The sequence below is a fragment of the Dendronephthya gigantea genome, unplaced genomic scaffold, assembly GCF_004324835.1.
Source record: "Dendronephthya gigantea isolate DGI-Jeju-01 unplaced genomic scaffold, DenGig_1.0 000005F, whole genome shotgun sequence".
NCBI lineage: Eukaryota > Metazoa > Cnidaria > Anthozoa > Malacalcyonacea > Nephtheidae > Dendronephthya > Dendronephthya gigantea.
In genome coordinates this window covers 370,332-387,240 of record NW_021163015.1, presented here as the reverse complement: position 1 = coordinate 387,240, position 16,909 = coordinate 370,332, and the positions used below count along the sequence as shown (strand labels likewise).

Sequence of the window (16,909 nt, the reverse complement as noted above, 5' to 3'; positions counted from 1 at the left end):
AGATTTTGCACCAAATATATATCGCCAAATTTTGCACAAATAAGAGGAAGAAAAATGAAATAAATTTTCAAGACTTGAGACGAAATAGTTTGGAAAAAACTGAATTTTTACCTGAGTTTGTGTCGGCCTTTTCCATATTTCCCCGACGAAAGCAGCCGAAAAAATTAATGAAAACATCACAAAAACGCCTCAAATGAAAGGCAAAACTCCCTCACCTTAAAACTATGATAACAACGATGAAACCGAGCTTTAAAGGTATCGAAAAATATGTAAACCAAAGGCGAAAACCGGGATATAACTCGGCGGATAGCTTTGTACGGCAAAAAATACAAATATTGTTTTTTGCATAATAAGCCTCGCTTCCATGTTATGCGAAGGCGCGGTTACTAAGTTTCGCAATTGGTCTATAGCTCGTCATTTTTTCTCGTTAAATTGTTATTGCCGTCGTTTGTTGTGGAAAGGTGGGAACAGAATGCGAAGCAGACTTTGTATTTATGGTGTACGGCCTTGCAAAACACTCAACGAATACAGCAGCCAATATCTCTTTCTTTCAACGCTGTCTGTTATTGAAGAATGATACGAAACGGTTCTTACTTTTGCGACACTAGTTTAAAATACAGCTTCCAGGCCAAATTTTAAATAACATTCCTGACAATTCATCAACCAAGCAACTTTCGATCAATTCTGACTTACGCTTTTTTAGTTATGATTTATTGACTGATTCAGAAGTGATTAAGGCCTCATTTATATACAATGAGTTTGGCACTAAATGCATGGGAATCTGAGGGAGTATACACAAGGTAAATGAAAAGACGATAAGATGCATCTTCCATATTCGGCTTTGCAAGGCGGCCAAGTTGAACGCGGGGGAAAAACCGTAATTTGCAGGGCTATGAAAATACTATAGGAAGGAAATAAACTATATATGCATGTATTTTATTGAGCCATTAACAGGAAATCAAGAGTTGCATGCAAATGCAATTGCCGTATGTTGTTATCGGATGTTAGTACTTTGTATTAAGCAGCCATGAATATTATTTAAGGCAGGCGAGTTGAATTATGAGCTCTCAGACGCTTTTAAAAGCTTTCCCATCCCTCCTCTCCCCTTTCAAAAGTTCTTTCCGTGACTATAATGGAGTGACTGGAAATAGATAAGTTCTTGGTTTTGTTTAGAGTTCTAACGATAGATCATTTTTAATGATGTGAAAGTTCTCTCCCCCAAAACGCATCGCATCTGCTATTAACATTCATAACAAATTACTCATATAATATCAAGGGTAAGGGTAAGGGATAACTCGTTCCATATAAACAGGATCTAAGTCTAAGGGTCTGTTTATATGAGGGACAGGACGCTTTTCAAGTTATCCCACCAGGAAATTTACACCCGGGACGTTGCTTTGGTAACGCAGGCGTAATGCCGTATTATTTTGTCGTCTTTAGCTACAGCTGTCTTCATTTTTTGAATACTATTAACATCTTTTTTAAGAAGCGAGACGGTTAATTATTAAAACGTTCTTCCGGCTTCTTCCGTTATTATGTAATTTTGCTAACGGTGTAATCCTCCCGAGAGACAAAGGATATTATAGTGTGACATATTTAATTACTAATATCTGCTGGGGCCGGTTGTTCAAAAGCCGGTTATCTCTACCCTGGGTAACTTAAATTTTCACATCAATTTTTTTAATCGCTCGTTTATGAAATTGAACATGAATTTTTCATGAATATTTTGTGGATCAATAGAAGTCCTATTTTGTGTCTTGAGCTGCATGAACAGCAGTGCAGAAGCATATAAACCAAAACAGCGAAGTAAAATTCAATCCATGGTTAGCGCTAACCTAGCTTTGAACAACCGGACCCTGATGATTTATGTGTGGTGCCTGCTGTGTATGTAATGTTGATTTTTAATTGCTGTCCTTGATCATCGATCATTGATCTATGGACAAATATTTTCACATCATCATCCACAATTTTCACATGACATTTAAAAAACTGTTTAATAATCTTCATCAACCTGTTAGTTCACAAAGAAGTTTCTGTAATCTACATGGAGACCAATTTCTTCCCAAAGGTTAATGTTGTGATCTCGAAAAAAATATAGTTACAATTCGAAGAGTGACTGTGCTTATTTAATCTGACATATGCCCGCTTCAACTTATAAAAAGTCTGTTGTATTCACACATTCAATTAAAGCCCCTAATACCACGCAGAGAAAGAAACAATTTATTATAGTCGCTAAATTAACATTGTTTAAATTGTTTAATTAATGAAGATTGTATCAATAATATATAAGACGAAACAACACGTAAAAATACGTTATTTCTGTTGCTGGCGACCTCATTCATGTAATCATGTTTAACATAGCGACTTTAATATTACTTATCGCTAAAATTGCGTGTATAACATCACAGAACTGTTCTTCCAGGATTTATAGTATCATTAAGACAGGTGAGTCGTCTATATAATAATGTATTTCATAAAATGTTTTTCGTTACTAATACAAGTCATGTTTACAATGTAAATTAAAAACACTGATCCCTAAACACTCCCCAACTTTGCATGTTACCTACTTTTAGGAGGTGCGTCTCTACCTCCAGATGAAATTATATCAAGTCATAACGTCAACTCAGGGATTGTTCCGATAGAATGTTACGAGCTCTGCCAAAAGGAACCGAAATGTGTTGGATACAACTACAGAGAAAAGATCAATGTTGTTAACTGCCAACTGACTAACATCGCTGGAAAGAGAGATCACGCCACACGGGAGGGAGAAGAAGAATGGATACTAATGGTCGATGACGAAGAGGTATATCAATATAAATCAATGAAAAGTTGTTTCATGAAAGCAGAAAAAATACAACTGCACAGACGATGAGCTTATATTAGCTCCGGGTTGATGCTAGAGAGTTCTCTTATACATGCGTAATAACTCAGTTTGTATACGTCATGCACACGTTTTTGAAAATCATTGACTTTTGTAGGCAAAGATTGCAGAAGAAATAAAGAGAAAAAAAGAAAGGATCAAATCAGGTATGCTGAGACATAGATATGAATGAAAATATATATATTTGACTGCATGTGGACGTGGTAAAGCTTTCTTTTAAATTTTAAAGTAAATTAATTGGGTGTTGCCAAAATCCTGTCAAAACTCACTCTTCGCTTCCTAAAGAAAATTCCTCATATATAAAATAAAAGCATGCAATATTAATGCGAATAAGACATGTAATCTAAACAACTTGGCTTGAAAGCGCATAAACAGTGAGGTCCACTCGATCATGTTAAAATCAGACGAACTAGCCAATGAAGAGCTAACTTCGGTAATTCTTATTTTGTAATGTTTTACGTACTATTTACAAAACGAGTAGGAGTGCTTTATCACATATAAAACACGACGCGAAGCGGAGTGTTTTAGATGTGATAAAGCACGATCTACGAGTTTTGTAAATGGCTTAAAAAACGAATCCATCTTATGAGTTCAATAGCGAAGAAATTTTAAAAATAAACCTTGTCAAAGCCGAGAAAATCAGAGGTAAAGTTTATGTAAATGAACATGAATCTATATCACATATAAAGACACTGATTAAACATTAATTTCTTTTGAAATTTACTCATGAATTATTAATGAGTTTTTTAAAATTCTATAGCTACCAGTTGCGCCCAGCTGTATAACCTAGAAGTGAGAAACGATGGTGTTTATACCATTAATCCTGATGGCCTGGGTTCGTTCCAAGTCAGATGTGATATGAGCAGAGATGGAGGAGGCTGGACCGTGTTCCAAAGAAGACAAGATGGAAGTCAAGATTTCTACCTTGGATGGTCAGATTATAAAGCAGGCTTTGGTAATTTTAACGGCGAGTTCTGGTTGGGCCTTGATAAAATACATCGTTTGTCTAAATCTGGTCAAAATGTTCTAAGAGTAGATTCGATAGATTTCAATGGCGCTGAACGTTACGCTAAATATGGAACGTTTAGTGTGGCTGATGAATCAGACAAATACAGATTGAATATTGGCAGTTTTTCAGGTAAACCATGCACGATCAGGATAAATTTAGATTCAATGCTTTTTAAACCTATTAATTCGTATTTGTTATCACAGCGTCACAAGTCACAATGAAATAGTAGGATGTAGAGTTTAGTTTTAGCCTCTGGGATCGAGTGACCGATCTTTGGCACATACACACCTATTAAAAAAACTACTCATTTGCAACATTGCGGCATTAGATGTTTAAATTTGTTGTCATAAAGAAAGTTCAAGCTCGTTATTTTATAATAATCTTGTATGTTTTCATGGTGACAGTCGATAAGCAATTTAGCTTGTATAGGTACACCACGTAAGTATTTAATACTGCAAAGCTTTCGGTCCGTTGACCCGGGCCTTCATCATTTATTGCACTGACGAAGGCCGGGGTTAACGGACCGAAAGCTTTGCAGTATTAAATACTTACGTGGAGTACCTACAAGCTAAATTACTTATCGTTATTTTATGTTTTGAAATGTCACTTAAATTAATTCATTTCCTGCTGTTGCATGCACCAGCCCAATTTTAATTAGAACTTTTAGATATATTTTCACCTTCGGGTGAATTTTTTACCCCATTATTGCAAGGGAGTTTCCAAGGGTGTATATGTTTAACCCTGTGTCTCAAAATACCTGTCCCAATATACATGTAAATAAAGACATGAATGGGATTTATAAAATAACAAGCATATAACGTGTGTTCTGATTGGTCGAAGCCCGTGTTTGGATCAGGCCATCCAAACACGCGGGAATGTTAATTGCGAGACGTATAGGAAAAGCGCGCGAAACACGAGCAGAAGGCGTCGAGTTGTTTGTGAACCTATGTTTTCAGAGTTTCGTCTTATCCGCATATATTACTCTTTGTTTATTTTTGTAAAGGTGACGCAGGTGATTCCCTTGATTATCACAATCAAATGCAGTTCACTACCAAGGATAGTGACAATGATGCTTATAATAAGAATTGCGCTACGACGTACAGCGGAGCTTGGTGGTACAAGTCCTGTTATTCTTCCAACCTCAATGGCCTGTATCTGGGTGCAGGTCAGACTAGTAACAGCGGAATAAAATGGCATAATTATTCAATGAAAAAGACAGAGATGAAAATTCGTCCAAGTCAGTTTTAAAATATTCCTGCACAACTATAAGCGAATCTTTGCGCCATTGTCAAATTACATAGGACTGATATAAATAATACCAACAATATATCTGCACGAGGTTTCGTATATGTAGGGGCACTGTCACCATTTTAGCCGTGCCGTGCCAATAAATCGAGTGTCATGTAAGCCCCGTTTACACTACACTCAATTTATTGGCACGGCACGGCTAAAATTGGTACCCGTGCCCAATTTTATTGGCGTTCAGGCTACCAAAACAAAGGCCGAGCACAGATGAAATGGGCATGGGTACCCATTTTAGCCGTGCCGTGCCAATAAATCCAGTGTAGTGTAAACGGGGCTTTCATGCAATGTCGTGCTTTTGAACTTTAATGTCGATCTCAGGCCCGAGAGCTATATGGCAAAAATAAAATACCGTCTAGCTATCGAGGCTGGAAAACCGGCTTTAAAAGAAACTTGGATATATAAAAACATATTTAAACTCAAGAACATGAATATAGTATAGTTATTATTATAATATAGCTACTCCTGTATACGAGCTATTCCGCAATCTGATTGGTCAAGCTACACACCGTATATCAGCTTATATACAATGGGTAGCAAAACCAAAGAGAAAGCAAAATGGCTGACCGGTTTGCTGAGGTAAAACAAAGAATAAATTGACTGCAGAATTCTGGAATACTTTTGTCGCTTAACAACTGGTATTTGGCTATAGCTAGCAGCTCATATACGCCTCGGCTCGTGGTATAATTGTTATTATAATTATTATTATTATTATGCTAGTATAATAATTAGGTGGATGCACGTAAAAATTTTCACGCGGGATATCTGACGGTCAATTAATGAATTAGCTCTTTTATTCAATGAAAAAGACGTGATCGGAGAAAATATGATTTAAAACCAACTTTAGAATATTCTGCACAACAACTGACCGTTTGCATTAGCTATAGACTACATTTAAAATATCTGTGCAAGAAAATGCAATCAAATCACCAAAGCTGCATGAAAAAAGTACACTAAAATTGGTAAAAATACATAAAATATAACCTTGCAAAGTTTGGAAATATGTATACTTCGGTCCGAATTTGGCAACTGTCCGATGTTCTTGATATTTACCATCCCAAAGATCTGAAGATGTCTTTTAAATGTTTCCGTTTGTTAACTTCGTTTTATACACGAACAAAGACCATTTTCACAACAACAATAATAAAAATGGCGGGAAAATTTTGAAACTCGATCGTTATGCGTCGTCACTACTAAACGTGACATCCTTGCAACTAAATTTTGACGTCAGTGTGCGTAACGCAATACGATCTTAAAAGCGTGTATATTACTCAACTCAGCCTTACAAGCTGCTATATTTAAAATCCTATTTAATAAACTATCTATCTAGAGTCGATTAAGACTATCTATCTCATGTCTGTTATTGAGGAAATTCGGTTGCCAGAAGCGTTCGAAACAATGGTGAAAAAATCATACGAAATTTCTTGGTGATATGAATTTATTATAATGCCACAAAATATTCATATTTTCTAAATTACTTTAATAATAATTTTAGTTTCGTTATTTGTTTCTTTACAAAAGAATACACCGTGTATGAGAAATGATAGATTTGCCTAAAATACATTGAAAAATTTCCTGAATTTGCCAGCATACAGGATGGCCCGAAAAATGTGCCTGACGTTGCTATAAATTATATTAAATACATTTCGGGTAAATTGGAAAAAATAATCTATACAGGTGTTGCCTCAGCGGCTTAAGTTAATGACTATTAATATGTACAATATTCAATAATTTCTTAGAATTTCAGTCCCTGACGATAGCTCTTGCGAACAGATTGCTCGTCTGACCATGACTTTGAGCGTCTGGAGAAACGTTTGTATTCTAGGGTGTAGTTTTCGTCGGCCATGGGTCGATATGTTTGTGGTTCACAGTATTCCTGAGAAAATACATAGAAGAATGAAGTGTTTTATGCAGATTCGGAGTATTAAGATTATATTGAGGTGTTTTATGCAGATTCTCAGCATTAAGATTATATTGAGGTGTTTTATGCAGATTCGGGGTATTAAGATTAGAAGATTAGAATGTTTTATGCAGATTATGAGTACTAACTATTAAGATTAGAATGTTTTATGCAGATTATGAGTATTAAGATTAGATTAGAAGATTCTAAGTTTTAAGATGAAAAGGATTAAAGTACAGATTCTGAGTGCCAGTATTACTAAAATGAGTTTGCATTGATGGGGAGTGTGTCTCTTCGGGTTACGTCTCTAATATGGATGTAGTCAATGTAATGTTTAATGCATTTCAAATCCAGAGCTACTTTAAAGTTACAGACTTTTCATACACACGAACGCACGAAAAGTTCATTCAAGATTACCCAGCTAGTTTCTTATCCTAAACTTGTTTAACGCACATTTGCCTAAGGATAGATGTTTGACTAAAAGACTAACTTTCCAGGAATATATGAACAAAAAGGCACAATGGTGTACAGCGACCGTCACTATAGCAAAGAGGCCATCTCAACATGGCTGCCGAAAACAGTTGTGTTTATATCGCAAACGAATTTCGTGTCCACAATTTTTTTCATGGAAAGTTTACCGTATACTTCATCGAAATCGTCTTTAGTCTTTTGACACGGACCTTGTTGTTTTGTCCAACAGTCCTTTCAACGCATCAACAAGCAAAAAAGAATTTTCAAAATAGTATAAGTTTTCGCCCAAGGAAGTCCGTGAGCGGCGGCGTTTCAGCGCAGAGGCAAAAGCGTGAGTTCTCAATCTAAATTTGTCTAATTTAAACCGAAACACGATGTTTTATGATCTGTTTAAAGAATATCACACACGCTCTAAGGTAATGGGTAATGTTATACGAAACAACTTTCAACATCAACTCGCAACGCAACAATAAGCAAAAATCTAACAACAATGTTGTGTGCAATAAAAACAGTTCATAAACTATCAACTCGTTTCCAAAACAATTTCTAGCTCATATATAACATATTCGACGCGTAAACCTTTTTTAAGATCTTATTAGGACCTTATAAGATATATGTAAGATCATATTTAAGATTCATTAGGATCCTATCAGATTTTTTAAGATCTTATTAAACATCCTATAAGATCTTAAAGGATCCTATAGGATCCTACAGGATCTTATATCGGATCTTACAAGTCTTATATAAGATCCTATACCAGATCGTATAAGATCTTACAGGATCCTATGTTAAGGTCCTAATAAGATCTTATTAGGATCTTAATTAATAAGATCTTACTTAAGATTTCTACCAGGGAAACATTGTTGCGTCGCGAGTTGATGTTGAAAGTTGTTTCGTGTAACATTACCTTCAAATATCCAAGAATTCACCAATTACTTGAAGAGAACTACAGCGACAATTGCGCATCAGCTCAGCTCCACAAGAACGTTTCAACGTTTCTGGTAACGAAAGCTGATATTTATATACAAACATAACAAACCGATGTTGTGTGACTGTAGTTCAACCAACACCATTTTTATTCTTTCTCGTCTATATTGCGAAGCTGGTTCGAAACTCAAATCTTCGTTCCAAAGTGTAATAAATGGATTAAATGGGCCGGCGCATAGACATAACTATACTAAGATAGGATGGCAGAACATGATGTGCACTTACTTTGCACGTTTCGTAGAAAGCTTTATAACCACCGTGAATAACGTAGATTTCTGGGTAGAATAATTTAGGGTAACAATGCGTGTGGCTGTCTCGGTCCTTGTTACGTAAGTATCTGTATCTGGGAAAACAAGGAAATTCCGGCCTCATATCAGTGGATGGTGACGTGCAGAACATATAAAACCAATAACAGAGGGACGACTATACACATTAGATGCAAAAATTAATACGGGCACTTTGGCGATTCTGAAAACTCTGGGTGACACAAACAGCAACTGTCGACAAACGAGCGGAGATTTCATGTTAAACTAACCGGTAGATTTGTTTATATTTCTCAGAATGCTTACATTTTTAATATTCACGTAACATGGTAAATGCGTTACAACTGGTGCTTGTTTTCTTAAACACCCCCCCAATACGAAATCTTCCTGGATCCCCCCCCGCATGAATCAAACTAGTACATAATTATCAGAGAGACGACTGTGTACCTTGGGCATGCGATTAGACAAAAACGTATGACTTACAATGTAGGCGCTCTTTTTGACGAGAATTCGCAATGAAATATTAAAATAGTCCGTTTGTCCGGGCTCGATTTTGGTCTCTTCAAAAAGAAGTCGAAAATTTCCTCTTTGGTATGCATATTCATCGCCGTCTGAAGAAAACATAAACGAAAACTTAAAGACTGGAAGCACAGATTCTGAAACTTCATAACAATTCACGAGGAAAAGACGAATGAAAGAGTTCACTTGAAATATTCAGGGCAAATCTTGCCTTTAACAAGACGCACGGTAGGCGTTAACTCGGGTTATGCATGTAGACAGCCTAAGACAGGATACACTTCTCTTTTTATTGTCTAAGTTTGTCGTTCATGCAAGGCCTGCTGAACTTAAAAATTCATGAATGACATATGCTGCTTCCACTTAGAATCGAGTTTAAACAAAAGAAAAAACTACGTTTGCTGCATAACTTAATTTTCTCACCCTGATATGGCCTCCTTCGTATTCGTAAGGATAGCGACAGTCTATGATATACACTTGATCGATGGCTTGATAGTTGCAATTTAAAACTTGCGCCACCTACACGTAGAAAGATATTTAGTTGGATTAGCTACGACCAATTCCATGGCGATGAAACAAGCTTCTGCAAAACAACAGACCATCAGCAAAAAAATACTCGACTTTAATTCCGCATCAACAAAGAAGGTAGATTATAAAAAGCAGGGTGAAATTCCCCCCCCCAAAACCGTGCACCCCCTCCCCTTTCAATAACCACCCCCCTCCTTTAAACCCATCCTGGCAAAGCAAGCATACCGTTTGCGGAGTGACTGTCTTGAGGTCCTGGTGCTGGCCTTTTATCGTTGGCAAAATATTTTGCTGGAAAAGACAGGAGAAGTATTATTACTTGTCAGGTTTCCATGAACATTTCTTCATGCGCGCAACATGCAGACTATGGCGCTATAAATTAAAACAAAATAACCGCTATGCCACCCATTGCAAGATCTCTTTTCAATAACATCTTACCTTGCTAAAATCGCCTGTTAAATTGCTATTGTCCTGACCTAAAACAAAACATACGAAGGAAATTCAATTTAAAAACGTGATTGTCAACTGATTGCATTTAAAAGTAGTATTTTCCTCTATCCTCGGGTTTCAAAAGTTTATTAGTTCTTTCTTCGTTTATGTGGATATACCTTTGCTATATTCAGTGTATTGTAAGATCAGTGTGTGAAATAGTCATCATCTAAAGACTCTATCCTGGGGCCAGTTGCATAAAAGACTAGTTAACTTTTAACTGCAGTTAAGGACAGAATTGGTCAATCAGAGTCGTGTATTTCTAAGTTATTAACTATATAGAATATAACTATGCAAAATGTAGTTAAATTAAGATCGAGTTTTATACAACCGGCCCCTGATTTTTGTTCGCTCATTTGGTTTAGGGTTATGAGAGGGAACTTATATCAAATTCGTAACCAAAAGTTCTTCAACACGTCTTGCAACCGAGTGACATACCTGCATTCAAATACGTATCGATATCCAGTCTGGTTCTCGGTTCGATCACAGACATTGATCGCATTAAAGGACTTCTGGGAGGTTTTCTATCACCCTAAAAATAAGAAAAACAATATTATAACATTTAAACCAGATCACAGCAATTTAACTTTTAAACAGCGTACATACAGTATATAAAGATTTACGGCACGATTTGTCAACCGGCACAAATGAGTGCACGGATTTGACGCGTTTATACCACTGACCTATATTAGATCAGTGGTGACCTATATAGGTCAGTGGTGACCAATATAGATCAGTGTTGACCTATATAGGTCAGTAGTTTATACTTACAGCAAGTAGTAACGGTGAATTCCAGCTTGCCTCAAGAGCAGACGAGCACCTTGCTCTAAAAGGATAGAAAGTTGATCGTTTCTTAATCTTACACTTCAGTTATACAATAGCGGAACCTGCAAACACAGCTGTCAGCAAAAAATTGAGGATACTCCTTAACAATTGCAATCTACTTCCAAAGCTCTAATTCTATTGCGTTCCCAGTATCTTTACATCGGTTAAAAACTCACTACGAAATATGGGATGATGACCCGATGTATGTCAATACCTTAACTTTTTTCTCTCTTCAGGACTGGGATCGCGCGGAGGAACTGGTCTCTATATAAAAGTACATGAAAATTTGGTTATAATACATTCGTATGACCCCATCAGTAAAATCACCGATACAATGTTCACTGAAAAATAGACACTGAATAGCTCACGGAGCTCTTTCTATTCAGATAAGTGGTATTAAGCAATTTTTACCTTCATTGACACCGATTTAGACCGTCGTGGTTTTACATCCGGGCTAGCGCTTTTGCATGTGATTGGATGAAACAGACCACATGGTTCCAGCTTGGATTTACTCGAAGCCTGAAGAGAATTCGACATGTTTGTGGTTAGGAGCAGTATATATACACGAGAAATCTAGGGCGAAAACCTAACTTGATGAATTTGTAAGAGTCGACAAACCTTTGGCGTACTGCCATTCATTGAAATTTGGTTATTAACGATAATCTGCACATGTTTCAAATCAACTAGGACGTTTTTTAGTTTCGCCTATTTATACGCACGTAAAATTCCAAAGGCCTTGTTACCCGGTGCAATTTTGCATACAACGTGTCTCGTAATACCTTCGCAAAACAATCAACACTTTGATTATATGCAAACGGTAACGTTTTCGAGCGTTTTCACATTCGTTTTCAAACATGAAGCTAATTTAACATATTGAGCATATTTTCCCTTCGATCGTGTGGATAAGGTGTACCTATATATCCCAAATGTTACATATCATTTTGCACCTGATTGTACAGTACCAGTAATCACGCAACATCACGTCGGCACGCCTCTTAACATAATCCGTGCACGAGGTAACAACGTGCATTTGTAATGTTACTTACAGAGCTCGACAAAGGCTTTGTCATTAATCCTGCGACCGTAGACGAGATTGCAAAAGCATCATCCTAAAAACACAATTGCCTTTCATCAGTGAGCACTGGGCACGTTGTAATTATATCATTACAGCTATAAGTGCTTTTATTGACGCCATTGGCTGGCCCACATAGGTGTACTACCTCCTCTACAAAACGGCACAGGTCTCACTGATTGGAAGTGGAATTCAAAAATATTGCAGGCAAAGGAGTGAGCACTGTCTGTATTCACGACAGCGTCCTCTATCGGCTATCCCCTTCCTATCCCCTGCGATGATATTTGTCGGAACTATAGCCATGCCATAGTTCAGGTGACATGCGCAGATAAAGTGTACATATGATGTCAAGAATATAAGCGTCTGAATATTACTAAACGATAGACAAGTTAAAGAAAACATGGAGCAATGGTTTGCCCTAACTATAGAAACTCTGATCGGCTTGTTTAGAATTCCAAAACTGTGCTTGGAAATGAAAGCAATGATATTCGTCCTACCTCATTATTTTGTTCCAGCTGAGCGTAATCTATGAATCCATCATCGTCCTCATCAACAGAGAAATGCGCGACCATTTCATCACAATCATCATTTGATTCCATACAAGACGCCATTCCTGCGGACTGAAATTGCAGAAATTACTTTTAAACTGGCACTCTTAATCTTTAGGTATTTTTGAGATGGAAATTCTCTACATTCATTTTGACCATAGGCAGCCTGGTCAATGCGGGTAGGTAGGTCATACTATCTTATATACCGGTACATAAATTACGTACCCACATTGACCAGGCTGCCTATGTTTTGACTTCAATATGTTCATCAGCAGCTGTATTGCCCAATTTTCATGAAAATCTGTCCCAGTTGAAAAAAACACCAGCACTATAGCTACCAAGGTTTTGCAGTCAATTTAAACCCAGGGGCCAGGTTGACAATCTTGGCAAGATCCCGCAAGATCTTGGCAAGATCTTATCAAAATCATGCAGGATCCTGCATAGATTTTGCCATGATCTTCCAGGGTCTGATCCCTTGACATTTGGTCAATATACAGGCTTTATTCTCTGAAATTCTACCTTTTATCTACTCATGTATATATATATTGTTACCATAAGCTCGGGTGGTGCTGAGATGGGTCTTTGCCTTCCCGAATTTGATGAACTTCTGTAGATGGGCATTGTGGGTTTTGCAAACTCAAAATCATTTTCTTTATTGTTGTTTGCATCGACATTTTCCTCGGGAATTCCATCAGCATTGTCTTTAAACAAGTTCTCCTCATCATTCACACAACTGGCAAACTAAAAATTTGGTAAATGCAATGGATTATTATATATGCCATAGCTGGTAATACAATTGCATGCAGTGATGGTATGATAGCGACAATTGTTATTTTGTCAATTCACAGTATATATATTCAGGATACAAGGAGCAGTTTGGGGTTGCCTAGGAAAAGAGCTTTAATTATAAGATGCAGATCAAATTAGTTCAGCAACCATAAGGAGAGGAAGCTTACACTCATAGGTATATTATCTAATGATATTATCAGTTATTATCAAATAATATCATAATATATATAAGCATAGCAGCTTACTGTACATTGAAAATCATCATCAAATTGTGAATATACGACACTACTGTATGAAATGGGGTATAAATATATAATATATAGCAATTTATGGTAGCTGCATACTCCTCCCTGCTCCAATGCATGGTCCTAGCTAGCACTCATGTTGTTATATGGCCGACACAAATATATATCATTATGGTTAGCAATGATCCTGAAGGACAGCTGCTGCCCCCTACCCCTGATTGGTCCCAGCACCCATGCAATACACTAGTACATACTGTATATAGTATATTTGTATCATTGTATGAAGGTTTAGAAAATAACTGCTCATGAATACTGATACATACTGGTGATGAGATGCTTCGTATTAATGCAGACCTCCTAAAGAGAATAACAAACAATTGTAATTCTGAAATTTGCAACAAATTGGCGCCGTAATTTGACAGCTAGAATTGCCTTTGTTCCCTAGCTTTGGAAGTTAAAACATGTTTTAATCATAGTTAGTAAGCCACCTTAGTCAAGGAAGATCACTTGACAATCCATTTTTTGGGAACACTGAAAGTTCTATCATATAAGCAGAATTGTGCATCAAACTGCCAGTTTGTGGGAACAGCATACCTGATTGGCTTTGAAATGGAACGCCGCCTTTTGGAACTACAAATTAAACATTTTATTCAGTACAAAGCATGGTGTAAAATATTACTAATTATCATAGTTCGGTAATTCAAACTTGTGTAGCATTGCCTGTGTCTTTTTAACAATTGGTGTCTAGGTTAATGAGGTTCAACTTTTTGCAGAATGCCTCTTTTTATACTTTATCTAATTATCTTAGGTAAAGGTTCAATCTCCATGATTCATAATAATATAGCCTTATTGCTAGTTTGAAAATTTCAACTGCACAAATGATTGGAAGCAAAGCAAGCAATATTGCTTGGAATGATATTAAACAACACAAAAAATCATTGTTTGAAGAAAATACCCTTGTTGGAAAGTGAATTATTAGCTTATAAAGTCAGCTAGTTTATATAAGAAGTATTTTTGGCAATTTGGTCAGATAAGAATTGTAACTTGTTAAATAGAGATAACCCTTTATTTCCCTTTAAATTGGCATCAAAAGAAGTTATAAAGCCTGCAAAGTTTTTACTCTAACCAGGACAACTTTTTTATAATAAGGCTGGCCCATAGTCCTACTACTAATATATCATTTCGAGATATTTTTAAAACATTGACATGTTACATTGGCAACCCCCACATTCTTTCAATATTTGTCACTATCTCATTTCTAATGCCATGAGGTATGTTCACTTGACCTTGGAACAATGTCAAGAACAGGAATAATATAGAGAGGTCAGTGTCTGCGAATACCAGCCAATCACAGTTAAGAAGAACGAATTGAGGGGTGTTATTTTTGAAATGAACAATCTGGTAAATAAAAATTTATATATTTTGAAAGTTTAAATGAATTCCGAACACATACTTTGAAAAATGAAACATTTCTCTTACTGCTAGGCGAATACACACATTAAGAAATACTCTTGACCTAAAATACTTCATAAAGTCATAGTTCACTAACCTTATAAAATCGGCTGATGGAGAATCTAGAGAGCCTTGTCTGTCTGGCGAGGGACAATAGCCTACGGAAATTCCGAAATTGTGTGTTAAAATCAAATCGAAATTGACCCATCTCAAACAGCACGGGAATCTAACCGTTCAAAAGACGTACAACGATTAACAACCTTTCAATTTTAAATATAAACGTTGCTTCATACCTGATTCGCTTGACACACGTCGAGAAAAGCTCTTGGAAGATAAAATTGGCGTACCGGTGTTGTTGTCGATTTCACCTAAAGAAAGCTTCCGTCTTGGGGTACATTTCGGCCTGTTAAATGACAAATTAGGTTCAATATTCATCCTAGCATAAGAGCAGATTGTTTTAGGCAAAAATATGGCCTATATTCACACAAAGTGCGAGTGCAACTGAGTACAATGATCCTACCCTGTCGGCGTTCTTGTACAAATGCCTTCAAAGTTCATCGCGAGCTGTGTCATAGGCGAAGCTACGACTGGTTCTGTGCAAGATGATACAGATACGGGCATTTGGATCCTCAATTCTTTACCACTTTTAGGCTCCATTGATAAACGTTCAGCTCAATCGACTTGAGAGCTTTCTCGCGTGAACGAATGTTGACGAATGTTGATGTCTTCCCACGACAGCAAGACAGGCTTCGAGGGCGCTTAGCATCGACAAAAGACCATCTGTAGAAGCTTCTTTGCCGCCTAAACACATTAAACTGAACCGAAGGTGCTACACGAGGGAGATATCTTCAAAACAAAAGCCACAACTCAAGCGCCCTTTTTCAAATTCGGAAGAAATTTGGCAGAAGATTAATTATGATAATCGCGACCAATCAGCGAGCGAGGATGAAGGATGTTTTTGTTCCCTAGCAATGGTCGCGTGTGGCCTAGTCGCACGCATAATTTTTTTATTTGCATAAATATATTTTAGTACAAATTTTTAAAATTCAGGTACTTGGAAGAAAATTGATAACGACTGTAGAAGAAACAAACGTTTCTTTTTTTCCTAGAAGTATAAATCCGACCAAATTCATACGTCATTCACCGATAAATCACGATATTTTATCGACCTCGTCCAATAATTGATATCCCATACGTCAGAACGTCAGACATTGGACCAACAAAATTGGGTCGTGTGATCAATGCAATTTTATTAATTCTTTAAGAGATAAAGATTAAGTGAAGAGTCTTCAAAATGCAGTTAAAATGCGAGAACACTGTTACACTGAGCAATATGTGCGAGAAACATTCATGGCTGCCTCGTAAACATGCGCTTTATAGGCTTTTAGCAGCGCGATATATAAGCGAGGCGTGAACACTGAGCTATGTGGGCGTGAGGCGCGAAGGTTCCCATCTCTTTAACTCTTGATTATTAAACTTGAAGTGTTTACCTATATATTCATATATAAAACTGTAAATTTATACCAAATTAAGGCTCGTCATTTTTACCGTTTATTTCCACGACAGACCTCCGTTTTAATGGAGTTTGTCGGCTTTCCACGCGCTGCGTTCAGCGTTTTGAAGACTAGGCAAGAA

General features: G+C 36.9%; 1 protein-coding gene across 2 annotated transcripts; it reads right to left on the bottom strand.

The window, feature by feature from the left end:
- Positions 1-2,424: 2,424 nt before the first annotated feature.
- Positions 2,425-16,149, bottom strand: LOC114516316 (M-phase inducer phosphatase 1-like). Of its 2 annotated transcripts, none has more exons than XM_028535754.1 (18): positions 15,795-16,149; positions 15,568-15,677; positions 15,372-15,432; positions 14,417-14,452; positions 14,146-14,179; positions 13,341-13,529; positions 12,738-12,860; positions 12,215-12,277; positions 11,580-11,687; positions 11,383-11,432; positions 11,115-11,169; positions 10,782-10,875; positions 10,293-10,330; positions 10,083-10,145; positions 9,753-9,848; positions 9,297-9,424; positions 8,776-8,893; positions 2,425-2,688 (listed from the first exon to the last, which is right to left on the bottom strand). In XM_028535754.1, exons 1-18 carry the CDS (start codon positions 15,929-15,931, stop codon positions 2,647-2,649), a joined length of 1,545 nt encoding a protein of 514 aa, XP_028391555.1. In that variant the 5' UTR covers positions 15,932-16,149; the 3' UTR covers positions 2,425-2,646. The 2 variants fall into 2 exon arrangements, with proteins under 2 accessions (XP_028391555.1, XP_028391554.1); XM_028535753.1 differs by lacking the exon at positions 2,425-2,688 and adding an exon at positions 6,639-7,068.
- Positions 16,150-16,909: the final 760 nt, after the last annotated feature.

What these genes read in the sequence shown, in the direction of transcription:
- LOC114516316 (XM_028535753.1), bottom strand. Translation starts at nt 15,931, where the DNA reads ATGGAGCCTAAAAGTGGTAAAGAATTGAGGATCCAAATGCCCGTATCT. An exon ending in AGCTGGAACAAAATAATGAG is followed by an intron (nt 12,278 to 12,737) that starts GTAGGACGAATA and finishes TTGTGTTTTTAG; the next exon opens with GATGATGCTTTTGCAATCTC. An exon ending in GAAGAGAGAAAAAAGTTAAG is followed by an intron (nt 11,170 to 11,382) that starts GTATTGACATAC and finishes CTATCCTTTTAG; the next exon opens with AGCAAGGTGCTCGTCTGCTC.